The sequence below is a fragment of the Parasteatoda tepidariorum genome, chromosome 4 (assembly GCF_043381705.1).
Source record: "Parasteatoda tepidariorum isolate YZ-2023 chromosome 4, CAS_Ptep_4.0, whole genome shotgun sequence".
In the NCBI taxonomy this organism is placed as follows: domain Eukaryota; kingdom Metazoa; phylum Arthropoda; class Arachnida; order Araneae; family Theridiidae; genus Parasteatoda; species Parasteatoda tepidariorum.
This window is the reverse complement of record NC_092207.1, coordinates 70,736,072-70,750,531: the sequence shown is the minus strand read 5'-3', so window position 1 is coordinate 70,750,531 and position 14,460 is coordinate 70,736,072. Positions and strand designations below refer to the sequence as shown.

General features: G+C 26.0%; 1 protein-coding gene across 2 annotated transcripts in view; it reads right to left on the bottom strand.

Annotated features, from left to right (window-relative positions):
• The window catches only part of LOC107450689 (chitinase 7), an 80,063-nt gene that overhangs the window by 31,820 nt on the left and 33,783 nt on the right, over positions 1–14,460 (bottom strand). For both annotated transcript variants that reach the window (XM_071180017.1, XM_071180018.1), the window contains exons 2-3: positions 2,521–2,590; positions 1,130–1,393 (exon numbers count right to left, since the gene is read on the bottom strand). In XM_071180017.1, coding sequence (XP_071036118.1) covers positions 1,130–1,393; positions 2,521–2,590 — 334 coding nt within the window. The remainder of the gene's footprint in view (positions 1–1,129; positions 1,394–2,520; positions 2,591–14,460) is intronic.

Genomic DNA, 14,460 nt, shown 5'->3' with positions numbered 1-14,460 from the left:
ATAAATAAATATACATATAAGTATAAAGTTTCTAACTATGCATTAAAAAATTAATAATTAATAGATATAAAAATAGAATGTTTTTGTACATAAAGCATATTCTAGATAAATAAAGATAGATGTTTCTGTACTGTAAAAAAAGAATGGTCATACTACCAGTTTGTGGTAAAATTTACCGTGTTTCTTGCTCTTCTTTTATGGGAACGAGTTTCTGAGTATTCCGAGTTTCTTCTATGGGAAAACCAAGAAACTTGGTAATTTTTACCGAAGCATTTTGGTTAAATTTTGATAGAATTAACAATTAAATATGCGTTATAATATGTGACAAAATTTGTTAATTTTATAATGATACTTTAGAGCACGGCCTAAAAACTATTTATTTGGTTAACTTTATTTTAATTTTCCGTTCTGTTCTTTTTTTATTAAATGTGTGGTAAATAAGAACTATAATTTTGAAAACCAGAATTTCCGGTAAACCGTTATCAAATGTACTGAAAAATTACTAAATGAATGATTAACAAACGAATATTTTAATTATTTTTTTACCAGAAAAGTTCTTATCATATAGTACGGTAATTTTACCAGAATTTTTTTCCGTGTGTAAAAATCTTTAATAACCTAAGGGATATTAATAGAAGTTACAATTAAAGCTCATTAAGTATTACTCAATAATTTCGTTGAATTTTTTAATATAAATACATCCTCTTATAAGATAATGATATCTAAAAAATTATTTGATTATTAAAGAATTTATCATACAAGTTCACGTTTTTGTATTAAAAACGTTCACAGTTTAAGTCTCACCATAAAATTTATTTAGCGTTTAAAATAACAAATTTACTTTTGAAGAGTTGTAATTATTTTTAACTTTACAATAGTTTTTTTTTTGTTAATTGCCCTATTTACCAAACTTTACCACTTTTATCAAATTTTATCACATATTATAAAACCATATGTTTTGGTAATTTTACCAAAATCACTACCTAAGTGCTTCGGTAAAAATTACCGGGGTTTTTGGTGTTCCCATAGAGTCAGAACCGCGGTAAATTTTGCTATATTCTGGTTATTTTGACCATACTTTTTTTCTCAGTGTAGTAATCAATTACGAATAAATTCAAACGCAATATACCTATGGCTAGAAGGACTTTCAAATCCTTATTTTTGTTTTTGATTTCCACCAACCTCTCGTACATTCCTTTCTTTCCATTCTTAGTTTCATCTGTGGAATCAAAGGAAGATATCTTGTGCTTTTTCATCCAACCAAAAGCAAATATCAGATGGGTGCACAGTTTGGGTTCTATGTCCTCTGGAACATACTTCCCTTCGTTAGGTCGATACTGAGCCCAATTTGTAAAATAACAGACGATTTTTTTGGAATTATCTTTTTTGGAACCTATATTAAAAATAAGAAAAAAAAGTCCTAAGCAAACAAATTTTGCATTTTTAGCGAAACAAATACGCAAAGCAAATGTTAGAGTTACATCTTAAAAAGAACTTAGCACATATACAGAAAATAATAATTTAAGAAATTATCAGAAAGATTAAAAAAAATATTGGTAACATCATCTTTTCACCTCATTAAAATTTGCAAATACTTCAATATCTCTTGCAAATGTATGAATTATGTAAATCTAGCAAATCTTGTTAAATCTAGTTATTGTTTGATTCTGGTAAATTTTGATCATCATGAGTTGGCCTCGAGCACGGAATTCACTCAAAATGATACTTAATACAGTTAATCTTTATTTAAATAGGATAAACCACTAAAAACAAGTTTTGCCTGATCTAATTACGTAAAGCCATCAGAAAGGACAAAAAATAAAAATAAATTAAAACATTTGAATTATTTTAACTCGATTTATTTTGTTGGTACATGCCTTTCAGGTTTGGACAGCATTTTGCAGTATTGTTTAGTACTGATTTATTGATTACTTACTGTTTTTTACAACGTACGAGGAACGGGGATTCAGATTTAAATTAATAAGATACGATAAGACTTAATAAGATAAGATTTAAATTTTTAACCATGTTTCCAGTCAAGGTGGAAGATCATCAAATTTATAAAAGGTAATTATTACGATAATTTGGATAAATTTGACATCATGTAAAGTATTTATCAAATTCGCACTACATTATGGTTTAACAAGCTGAAATCTTCATATCTTATTAATATCGCAAAACATTGAAAAATAACGTAAATTAATCGATTCCAAAGTTTTTAAAAGCAGTACTTAAAAACGGAATCTTATAAAGGAAGCCACATTTGCACATATTTATTACTTAAGTTCACTACCTTTAAGAAAAAAAAAATCGTTTCAAATTTAATTAAAAATAAAAACTAGTCATTCATTTAATTTATCATTCATTGTAAAAACTAAACGTGCCTATTTTTCAAAGCAACTTTAAAGAAAGAAAAAATTAGGTAGCAATAGTATAACAATCAAATGTTTTTGATTCATATAGAACAAATATAATTTCAATCTTTTTTTACAAAATGAAGATTTGAACGTATTTACTTACTTGTTAATTTGCTACCATGTACACACAGGAGAAGCGCAGCAGTACAAAGAAATATAATTGAACTTGTCCCCTAAAAAAAAAGCAAAATATTTATTAGATATGAATGGTAAATTAACTAAATCATAACAGGAATACACTCTGGATCAAATTACGGTATAAGGTCACAGCACTTTGAGTCCATCATCCATAAAATCTATTTTACCGTAAAATCCATTTTTATCGTAAAATATTATACCACAATTTTTATAGCAATATTTACAACTATTTCTATTACTGCAATTATTACTATAAAAATTACGGTATTTCAGATTTTTTTGTTCGTTCCGTAACAAGTTCCGCTAAAGCTAAATTTTACTGGCAAAAAGTACCGGGACTTGGAGTACCAGTGCTTTTTTTGTGATTTGGACAGGAATGTTTGACAGTGCATGCATGAAAAATAAAATATGTATTAATTTCTAATAACAGATATTTTTTTAAAAAGAAGTTGAAAGTTTCTTTTTCTCAATGTAAAAATTTTTATAAAATTTTCCTGTTTGCGTAGGAAGTTATATTTTTGACACAGATTTTTAAATAAGAGTGGAAAGCAATTTTGGTTTTTCTTTACTAATTTGCAATTACAAATAATGACTTTCGATTACAAGGAAATTTATTTTTTATGATGCATGTCCTACTTAAATTAATGAACTTTCACTGTGCTATTATTATGTAGCAAAAAAAAAAATAACAATTTTGTTAAAACAAAGCTCTTGCTTCAATAAATTATTGTATCTGATAAGTAGAATTGAATGAAAATATTGAATCCTATGTTGTTAAAGATAGTTCTGTAACTCCAAGGAACTACAAAACTGTCTTCGATAACACCGGGACAAGTTTACACCTTTTCGTTGCTTTGCTTTTTATGTAGGCAAATTTCTTAATGCAAATACCTAGTAGTCTTTTAAGTCTTCAAATACATTTTAATTCGTTTATCCTATTTCCTAACGCTTTGTTTGATTTTGAAATTTTGTATAAAATTTAATTTTACTTTATCGTGGTCATTGGACGTGAAATGTTTTACAGTTTTACCTGGCTTTTTCTGATGCATAGCATGCCAACCATTCTTTCTATGTCAAGTTATTCGATGGAAAAGTTGCTTACAGAAATGGAATTCTATGTAATTTTGACAGTATGGGTTAGAGATAATTTGTTTTTGTAAATATGCAAAGCAGAAATTACATTTATGAATTATCTCAGTAGAATGGATAATATTTATCAATCTCAATTGATATAATGCAATATGAGTCAGAGGTTATAATTCTAAAAATTTATTAAGAAAGGAGGGAAACTATTTTTTTTAGAGTTTGTGTCCTGCTATATAAATTTAGAACTATTTATTGATAATTGTATAAATTTGCAGCACACAATCAATTTAATTCAATTTAGATGTAATAATACTAAATATTTATTAAGAAAGGAGTGAAACTTTTATTTTTAATGCTTACGCTGCCGCTACATGAAGTTAAAATTATTTATTGACAAATATATAAATTCACCAAGCATAATAAATTCAGTTCAATACAAGTTAGGTGTAATAATAGTAAATATTTGTTGAGAGAAGAGAGAAACTATTTTTTTAAAGTTTAAAGTCGACACTACACACAGTTAGAACTCTTTATTGATAAATGTATAAATTCACGAAACACAATCGATTCAATTCAGTATAAGTTATATACAGTAATAGCAAATATTTATTAATATACGAGTGAAACTATTTTTTTAATGTTTACACCGCCGCTGCATAAAGCTAGAACTATTTATTGCCTAATATATAAATTCACCAAACACAATGGATTCAGTTCAATTTAAGTTAGGCGTAATAATACTAAATATTTATTAAGAAAAGAGAGAAACTATTTTTTTTGAAGTTTTAAGTTGCCACTACGTAAAGTTAGACCTCTTTATTGATAAATGTATCAATTCGCGAAACACAAGAGATTCAGTTCAGTATAAGTTAGATATAATAATAATAAATATTTATTAATATAAAAGTGAAAAGATTTTTTTAATGTTTACGCTGCCGCTACTTAAAATTAGAACTATTTATTGACCAATATATATAAATTTACCAGACACAATCGATTCTGTTCAATATAAGTTAGACTTAATAATGCTAAAAATTCATCAAGAAAATAGTTAGATTATTTTTTTAAAAAAAAGTTTACATCACCAGTATATAAAGATCGAACTATTTATTGATAAATGTATAAGTTATAGTCTTAAAAACACATGAAGGACAAAATTCTTCTTAAGAAACATGGCTATGAGTGAATATTCTAAAGTAATTTAAATCGTTAACTCCTAAAAAGGAAATACGCAGACCATTAGCTGTTATGTCCATGACTTATATTGACAAGAAGTGTTTTATTGTTCAGATAGAGAAAGGTAATTTTTACGAAGAAAAAGCTGACTTTTTAAAGGCAAATTTAAAACAAAAGCGTAAGTAGGGCAAGTAGCCATTTTGTAAAAGACAATTCTTTAGTTCTTTTTCTGAATATTGTAAAAGAAATATGAAAAGGAACTCGCCGACTTTGGAATGATTCATGATTTTTCATTTTACTTTATTTCATAAGTCTCTTCAATTTTCTTCAGTTGCTGGTTTTGGCGTATCCAAGTTAAAAGGAGTCAAGAATTTTGAATGTATTGAAATACACTATTTCTTTTGTGTTTTCTATTGGTTTTGAAATCATTGTCCAGATTTAGTATAAAAAATTAGATCAAAACAAGAAATTATTAGATTATATTCCTTTGTCTTCTTCCATTAAAATTCTTGATGCTTCCGAAATATTATTGTATTTCTAGATTATATGTAATTTATATTCAAATACAATGCTTGCAAATATTATTAGCTTTTTTTTTAATTTTGAAATAAAATTCTATGAATCACAATGCATGGAGAAATACTTAATTTGCGATGTTTTTATAAAACTTTGGTTGAGATGAACTATTTGTATTTTTTGGGGGTAATTTATTCTAACCTAAATAGGATAAACATATAAATTATTATAGCGAAAAGGAATGTTGGATAACCTAAAGGAATGTTGTACAAACCTTGCCAAAAAAGGCTAATGAATCAAAAGGATGATATCCTTTAATCATAGTTTGATCATGATGGTTCGGTAGCACAAAATCCATCAAAAAATTGTGAAACCATCAAAAATTTTATGAAATTCTATGTTTCCAAATTCTAAAATTCTATGAAACACAATGCAGGGAAAAATACTTAATTTGTGATGTTTTTATAAAACTTTGGTTGAGATGAACTATTTGTATTTTTTGGGGTAATTTATTCTAACCTAAATAGGATAAACATATAAATTATTAATAGCGAAAAGAAATGTTGGATAACCTAAAGGAATGTTGTACAAATTTTGCCAAAAAGACAAAGGAATCAAAAGGATGATATCCTTTGATCATAGTTTAATCATGAAGGTTCAGTAGTACAAAAACCATCAAAAAATTGTGAAACCATCAAAAAATTAACCTATGTTTCCAAATTCTAAAATTCTATGAAACGCAATGCAGGGAAAAATACTTAATTTGTGATGTTTTTATAAAACTGTGGTTGAGATGAACTATTTGTATTTTTTTGGGGTAATTTATTCTAACCTAAATAGGATAAACATATAAATTATTAATAGCGAAAAGAAATGTTGGATAACCTAAAGGAATGTTGTACAAATTTTGCCAAAAAGACTAAGGAATCAAAAAGATGATATCCTTTGATCATAGTTTAATCATGATGGTCCAGTAGTACAGAAACCATCAAAAAATTAACCTAATATGAAATATTCTTTTTAGATTAATTACTTAAAAGGATCGTAAAATTTAAAAAAAATCAAGCAAAAGCGATTTTAATGATTTCAAAAATATTTTGATATATTTTTTACTAAAATAACTGAATACTTCTAAACATTTATTTTTAAAAAACATTATCTTAATCTATGCATTTGCATTTTTTATTATTTTTCACCCAGAAATTATAATATTTTTTTTTAAAATGGAAAACAGAAAAATATATTTATCTATGTATTAAATTATGGATTAATTCTGTTGTTTGATTTAGTAGTTTTTTAGTAGGGTGACTTTTTATTTTTTCTGTATATTAATAAGCCAGCCATTTAAAGCAAATTACTTAACTTAATATAATAACTACAAATCAATTAATCAACTTAATGTTTTCAAAAGATTGTTTAATAAAAGAAACTATTACAGCTATATATTCCATTAATGTTGACGCTCATTAGTCGCTTTCAGTGATCATTAATTGAATAAAAGAAAACAATAAATGGGAAAATGGTTAAACAGGTGAAGAACATTATTTCTTTTTTTTACATATTCTAAACAAGTTAGTGGCATTGTTCTACATAATAGCTTTACCTAATGGAAAATACTGTTCGTGGGTTTCAAATTCACTCCATTCAACTATCCATTATCATAAATGGATTTGCCATGAGATTAGTTTAAAATAAATCTGTGTTACTTTGCGAATTAAATTGCTTGCCAGCACACCGGTGAATTTTGAGGTCAGATTGAGCGTTAAGCTGGCTCGCGGCTTAATTTAAAGCTTATTATTCCAAGATTTGACCCACGCGTTTTATAACTTTAAGACAATGGGAAATCCATTTTGTGCTTAACTAATGGATACCCGCTGTGTATAGTAAAATGAGAATGATCAATCATAAGCTTATTCCGCGCAAAGCATAGTTGTTGTTTACGTTTATATCATTTGACGTTATTTGAAAAAAACCGAGATATTTCAATCGTATTTGTCTCTTCATTTATGATTGATGTTGCAGAGTTTTGAAATTTGTTACATTGCATGCATATTTCGAACGGGAAACTAGATGAATTTTAAGTATGCTTTTAAACTGATTACATAAACTAAAACACGACAATTGAGTGTTTTCAAATAATCTTATCTGTAAGATTATTCTCAAATGTGTTTTCACAACTGACAATTGTTGTTAAATGTTAACAATTTTCAAACTTCTTATCAGATGGACATTGTCAGCACATTTTAAACTCTTCAAATGTTTCATGAATATTTCATTATGTGCTTTCTCAACTGATGAAAAACGTTTAAAGTTCTTAACTGGTTATCATGCAGGCATTTTTAATCTTTTGAAATCCAGTTTTATGTATGATATTTAATCTCTAAGAATGGTTGTTGTTTATGTTTATGTATTTTGGTTTCGTTTAAAAGATGCATATATTTCAGCTGTGTTCTTTTGTAGTTGATGCATTTTGTCTCTTGCTTTGAGATTAATGTAAAAGAGTGATGAAATTTGTTACTTTTTATTATTACTTTTCAGTAGCCTAGTTATGTTCTTGCATTAACCAAAATTAGACTTAGTTGTAAGATTTTACAAAGCATAACATTTTACTTCAGTAATTAACTATTTTAATTAACTCTAGTATTCAAACAGATAATTTTTATTTTATAAAATTCATTTTGATGCACGATATTTATTGATTTAGTGTTATGCTAATGATACATAGTGATAGCCTTAAAAGTTATTTTTATATCCTAATAACGAAAAAAACAAGCAGCAAATAGTTCGATTGATTAAATATTTTTCCGTAATCCTACTCATTTATTCGTGATTCAACGCCATGATATATATTTTTATCTTAATTTTTCTTCTTTGTTAGTAAACCCTTCCTTATATGCGTTTACTTTAAAGTAATATATTTTTATTTATAGTTTTAAAATCAGTATGTGGTTTATTAGAACTATAAGGACTGATTTAATCAGCATCTGTAACAAAAAATATAGTAATGATTTTCTAATTTAAGTTCCATGAACAAGGTAAAAACACGAAATTACTTTGAAAATTGCGTGTTATTTTTATTAAAAGACTAAATATATTTAAAAATTTTAGTCTATTAGTGTTTTTTTTCCTTCTAAGTCTTAACTATGATTGGTATCAAAAACAGCCAAATGATCATAACAAAATTGGATGCCGTAAACAACAAGAAAAAATTATATCTTCTGATTTTAGCGTGCAGAGTTTAATTTACGTTGAAATGGATACTTCACTGCTATTCAAAATAACATAGAAAAAGGTATTGCAATCTCAACTTAGTAAAGAACATCGAACTTTTCTGAGAGGTTTGCTTAAATATGTTGTTGGATTATTAATGCTTTATAGTTAACACTTATCGCTATGCTTTTTGGATAGAAATACTTGAAGTTATTAAATCCTTTATATATTAATAAAAAAAAGATATACATTGGTTAAATACCTAGGGCCGTAGTCCCATTTCCACCCCTCTGCATGTGGCGTATGGATTTAAAGAAATTGATACGAATGATATTAAATAGAAAACATATATTTATTCTTATTAATAGAAATACTTTCGATTCTATATAAATTCATACTTGTCTTTTTTAAAAATAATCCCATTGCAAAAGTCTGTTTGTTGTCTGGCGGCATATTTGGGTGTAACTGATCAGTTTGCAAGGTTAAAATGTCACGTGGCATTTCGTTCCCGATTCGCCCCACAGAAGGCACGCCTTCACGGGTCTCGAATCTTTTCTTTTTTTATTCGATATTCTATTCCAATCCTCTCACCGTTAATGCATTGAATAAAATATCGAAATATTATTATTTTAGTAGGTATTGTGTTTGGGAATTTATGTTTAGTTCTTAAATGAGTCGCTCTGTTCGATGAAAAGTCACATTTGACCCACTTCTGGCAGAAAGGAAGAAGAAAAAGAAATAATAAATTTTATGGAAAAAGTTATAATTTCACTTCATTTTTCACGAGCAACGAGTTAGCTCGTATTCTTTCAGCCATGAAAGTCGTGACAGACAGCTATACGTTATTTGAAATATCTGATATGCTTCATTTTCTATTTTTTTCCCTACAGTCTGTCACAAAACTCTTTCCGCAATCCTCCAATGTGGATAAATATAAAAAAAGTTAAAAAAATACGGGTTATTAAAAAGGAAATATGAGTTTATTAATCTCAAAAAGAAACAATATTTTCAGGAAATAGAAGCATAATATAGGAAAGTTCATATGTTGCTTTTTTTCAATTCAGTGTTTTTTTCCCACTTATGATCATGATCTCGATCTTTTGAAATACCATTGAGGATATAAAACAAAGTTTTTGTTAAAAGTAATAAATACCATCCTTCCTAGGTGCTATATTTATGAGAAAAGATTGCATTTTGGTTTGATTTACTCATTTAATGTATCTGTTTGGAAGTTTTTTACTCGTAAGTTTCCTTTCACGCGTTAGTAATGTATTATATCCATACTTTTCTGGATTTTCACAATAAGTATGCTACATATGGGTTACAATACATATGCTACCTAATATGCCGCGACATATAGCAGCTACAGTATTATTATCTACATAAAGGTTTGCAATGCATCACTCTTTTTATATACCATTAGAAAAGAATTTATAAATTTTAATCATCGGAAACTCCTAAACGAATTTCTTTTTTCAAAATATGTTCTGTGTTCTTTTGAAACGTTTCTTCTTGTGCATAATCGGTAAGATCTCCTAGTTGCGTGCTATGATATATCTGGGGATAGGTACTTAAGCAAGTTTCATTCTGATGATGCGTTCTGACTTACTTTAAGTTTGCCACAACATTTACGAGACTTTTATATATAACATTTTCAAACTCGCCGAAAATAGGACCAAAAATAGGATAAGAATATTATTTATTTTTAAAAAAAAAAATCTGTATCTTTAGAAGCTAGCTAATTTCATTTCAGATTTAAATTCCCACACCCTAGTCAAGATCAAGAATTTGTCTGAATGCAACAAAATCCCCCCCCCTTTTGTTATATTTCAGAAACGGTTTTGAAATAAAACTTTTTTCCGGCTGTTGTATTCAGCTTGGAATAATGCCTTTTAATCGAACAATCGTTGACATTAATGTCAACGATTTTCAAACCCTAGTTAAATGGTATAAAATCATCTATTGTTTAATTTCATATGAAAATATTTTTTTGTTTTCTCTAATTTAACAAAAGCAAAATCGTTATTTTTAGACAACCTTACCTGATATTTCTTAAGTTACTTTACATTAACAACTATTTATTTTGATTAAATAATTGATAAACTCCGAAACAAAACATTATTTGGTAATAAGAAAAGCATAGTTAAAGCAGCAAATCAAAGGCTTGAATAAAATACTTTTTCTATAATAAGAAGTTTTTTTCCTGAAAAATTGCAAGTATACATTAACAACTACTATTATTGATAACTATTTATTTTGATTAAATTATTAATAAACTGCGAACAAAAACATTATTTGATATTAATAATAAAACAACTATAGGAAAAGCATCAAATCAAAGGTTTAAATACATTACTTAGTAAAAATTTTTCCATGATAAAAAGTTTATTTTTTCGGTAAAGCTATAAGTATACATTAAAAACTACAATCATTGACAGGCATTTATTATTTTGATTAAATAATTGATAAACTCATTATCACAAAAACATTATTTGGTATTAATAATCAGACGACTATAAAGCACCAAGCTAAAAGTTTAAATAAAACACTTAGTGACTGTCTTACATTATTAAATTTTTTCCTGGTAAAGCTTTAAATATACAACCGTTGTAACATAACTCATTGGTTATTTTTGACATAACTCACGGATACAAGCATACGACATGTAATTGTTTCGGCTTAAAAGACAGTAATAGCATTTATCTGTAAGTGATGTTACAAAAAACCTTTTCTTTGCCAAAATTAATAAGTCTTGAACATTATAATTTGTTAAAATTATCGAATTCTTGCTACATCAAATGCTACGCATGATTGCTTGAAGTTCTCAGGTAGTCCCCTTGACCTATAAAATACGCACTGAAAATATTTCCAATCACTCGTATCTAAAGTGTTTTTAAACTTGATCTACTACATGCTGTTCAAATTCACTTTATATTACATTGTTCATATTTTATTGGGTCGTGTGTCAGTTCTTATGGTTTTAGTGATTTCAGTTTTTTTTATTTTTTAAGTTTAACAAAGGTGGTAAAGAAAGTGAAAAAAATAGAAAATATTTCTTATGTTGAATGTTGGTATATTTTATTGTTGTTTTATTTACCAGATTTACTATAGATACATCCAACTTTTATATAAATGGAAATATATTATTTGATGTGAACAGCTATGTTGGAATGTTATGAATGACAGGGTCATTGCGAAGGAATGGCATATATTTAAAGCACGAAAATAATATCTCTGGAGTTTAAAAAAAGTTAAGAAATTGTTTTGAAACAATAAAATAAATGAACAAATGCAAAAGTTAACTTTATCTGAACTTATTTCTTTCATTGATTTGTCAAAATTATTACTTACCTACTTCAAATTATTTGGTAACGAAACATTAATCTAAAAAATTAACAGGTTTTTAATTTACATTGCAAACGAAACTTACTATTAATTATTAATTTCTTAAAGATTTTTTCACTACAAAAATATGCATTATAATATTTTTTGAGTTCACTTAATAATTATATCATTAAAATTACATTATTAAATGATTGATTACATTATAAAATTACATTGTAATTATATCATTGTAATTATAGCATTGAAATTGCTTTATTAAATAATTGTATTATTATAATTATATTTATATTATTATAACTATATTATTATAATTATAATTACAGAATTATTAAAATTACAACGTGGTTTAATTTTTTCAAAAAGATATCTTTTTATAAATATGTAAGGATACTTTTCAGTAAACCGGGCGAAAGCGAAAATTTTCCAAAAAATGTAAATCTTTCCCAATTGTTTTTACATTTTTGTTTTACTCTTTTTTCAAACTCATAAAAAATAAATAAAATAGAAAAATTAAATAAAATAAAATATAAGTAAAATAAATTAAAAAAAAGTTAAATTCCCTACTCCTTGCTGACTGAAGAGTACAGTATAATAAGAGAATTATTTTGATTTGTATGAACACAAATGTTTTGTAACTAAGAAGCGAAGCATTAAATGAATGATAATTTTTTTTATACAGCATTAATTCTTGAAACACACTAAAAAAAAATATCAAAATATATAATGATCTATTTTCGTTGCAATTTCAATTTGTGTGTCATCAGTTTGGTTCCAAAAATTATTAGGTTATAAAATGATCATTCATATAATGAACTTCTAATATATATTGTTTTAAAAAATCTTATTGCTGGTCTCCATGAAGTAATGATAGTTATTCCATAAATATTGCAAATAGAACTGAACTTAATGATATCCATCATTAATTCCTAAAATCATGAAAATTGATCATGTTTATTTACAATTAAATATATGTTATAACACTGTTCGCGTTTTGTTATTTTAATATTTTTAAAGTTACAATATAGTTTTTTTCTAAAAATATATTTTGTTAAAAATACAACAAAAAAGTACTTTGATTAGGTAAATATTGCTACAAAAAGAAGTTGAAAAAATAATAATAACTTTCATGTATCACGTACCATTATATTTCGTATCTTCATACCGTCCATTCTTAAAACTCAAAAGGAAAAAAAAATCTGATTCTATATTTTCGATTCTTTAATTAGTTAGTCATGATTATTATTCTTAAAATTGTTTGATTATAAAGCATCCCTTTATTGCAAATAAAAAATTATCATATCCATCACTAATTCATAAAACGCAAAAGCGAGCAATCCTTTTCATTTATATTTCATTATATGCAATGATATTTTCTGCATTGCGTTATAAGAATCATTGCGATTACAAAAAATAATAATTCATAGTATCATCAAAAACATATACAAGTATCTCATTCTACATTTTTTCAATTCCTCAATTCTTAAGTAATGATTAATATTCTTAAAATTATTGGATTCTAAAACAATTCCTTAAATATTACAAAGAGAAACTTTCATATTCATCACTAATTCATAAAACACAAAACCGAGCAATCTTTTTTATTTACATTTAAATATATGCAATGAAATTTTCTGCATTGCTTTATAACGATAACTGCGATTCCAAGATAATTTTTTTCTAAAAGTATATTTTTATAGACATTAATATAAATAAGAAATTCCAAAATTATTATAACATTAATTTATTGTTCATCCTTGTACCATCGATTGTCAAAAACATAATGATAAATGATAAATAAATTAATTAATTAATAGAAATAATGCAATATTTTTCCTATCACTTAAATTTGCAAATCATTATTTATGTTTTTGAAATTAATAGGTTATGAAACATTCATTCTTATAAAAAGCACGTAGAACATACCATTTTAAAAACTCCTATTGTTGTTCCCTGTTTAATTAGGAGTTATTCCATTAAAATTACATTTAAGAACAACTTCATCATACTCATTATTAATTCATAAAACACAAAAGAGCGCTATCCTGTATCCTTACATTTAAATATACTTCAGACAATTTTCCGCGTTGTGTTATAATAATAGAATCATTACATTTACATTACAACAAATTTTTTTTGCAAAAAAAAGATATTTTTATAAAGATATATTACATAATTCTTTTTGATAAGTGCAAAAACTACAATGAATACGAAACTGCAATTAGATCATAACTTTTGCTTACTGTTCATTCTTACATTATCAATTCTCAAAACACAATAATTTAAACTGTTGGATGCCATATTTTTTACATTATTTGAATTCGTAACTGATGAATTAGTTTCTGTATATTAGTAAATTATGAATCACTCATTCTCATAATAATAATCAACTGACAAACATCATTTTATATATTTCATTATTGTTATCTCCCCACTAAATTATGAGCCTTATTTTACATTACAACGAGAGCTTCATTGCATTTATCCTTATTTCATAAAATACAAAAGCTTGCGATTTCGTTTCATTATATTTAAATATATGTTCTGATATTTTCCTCATTTTAATATATCATTA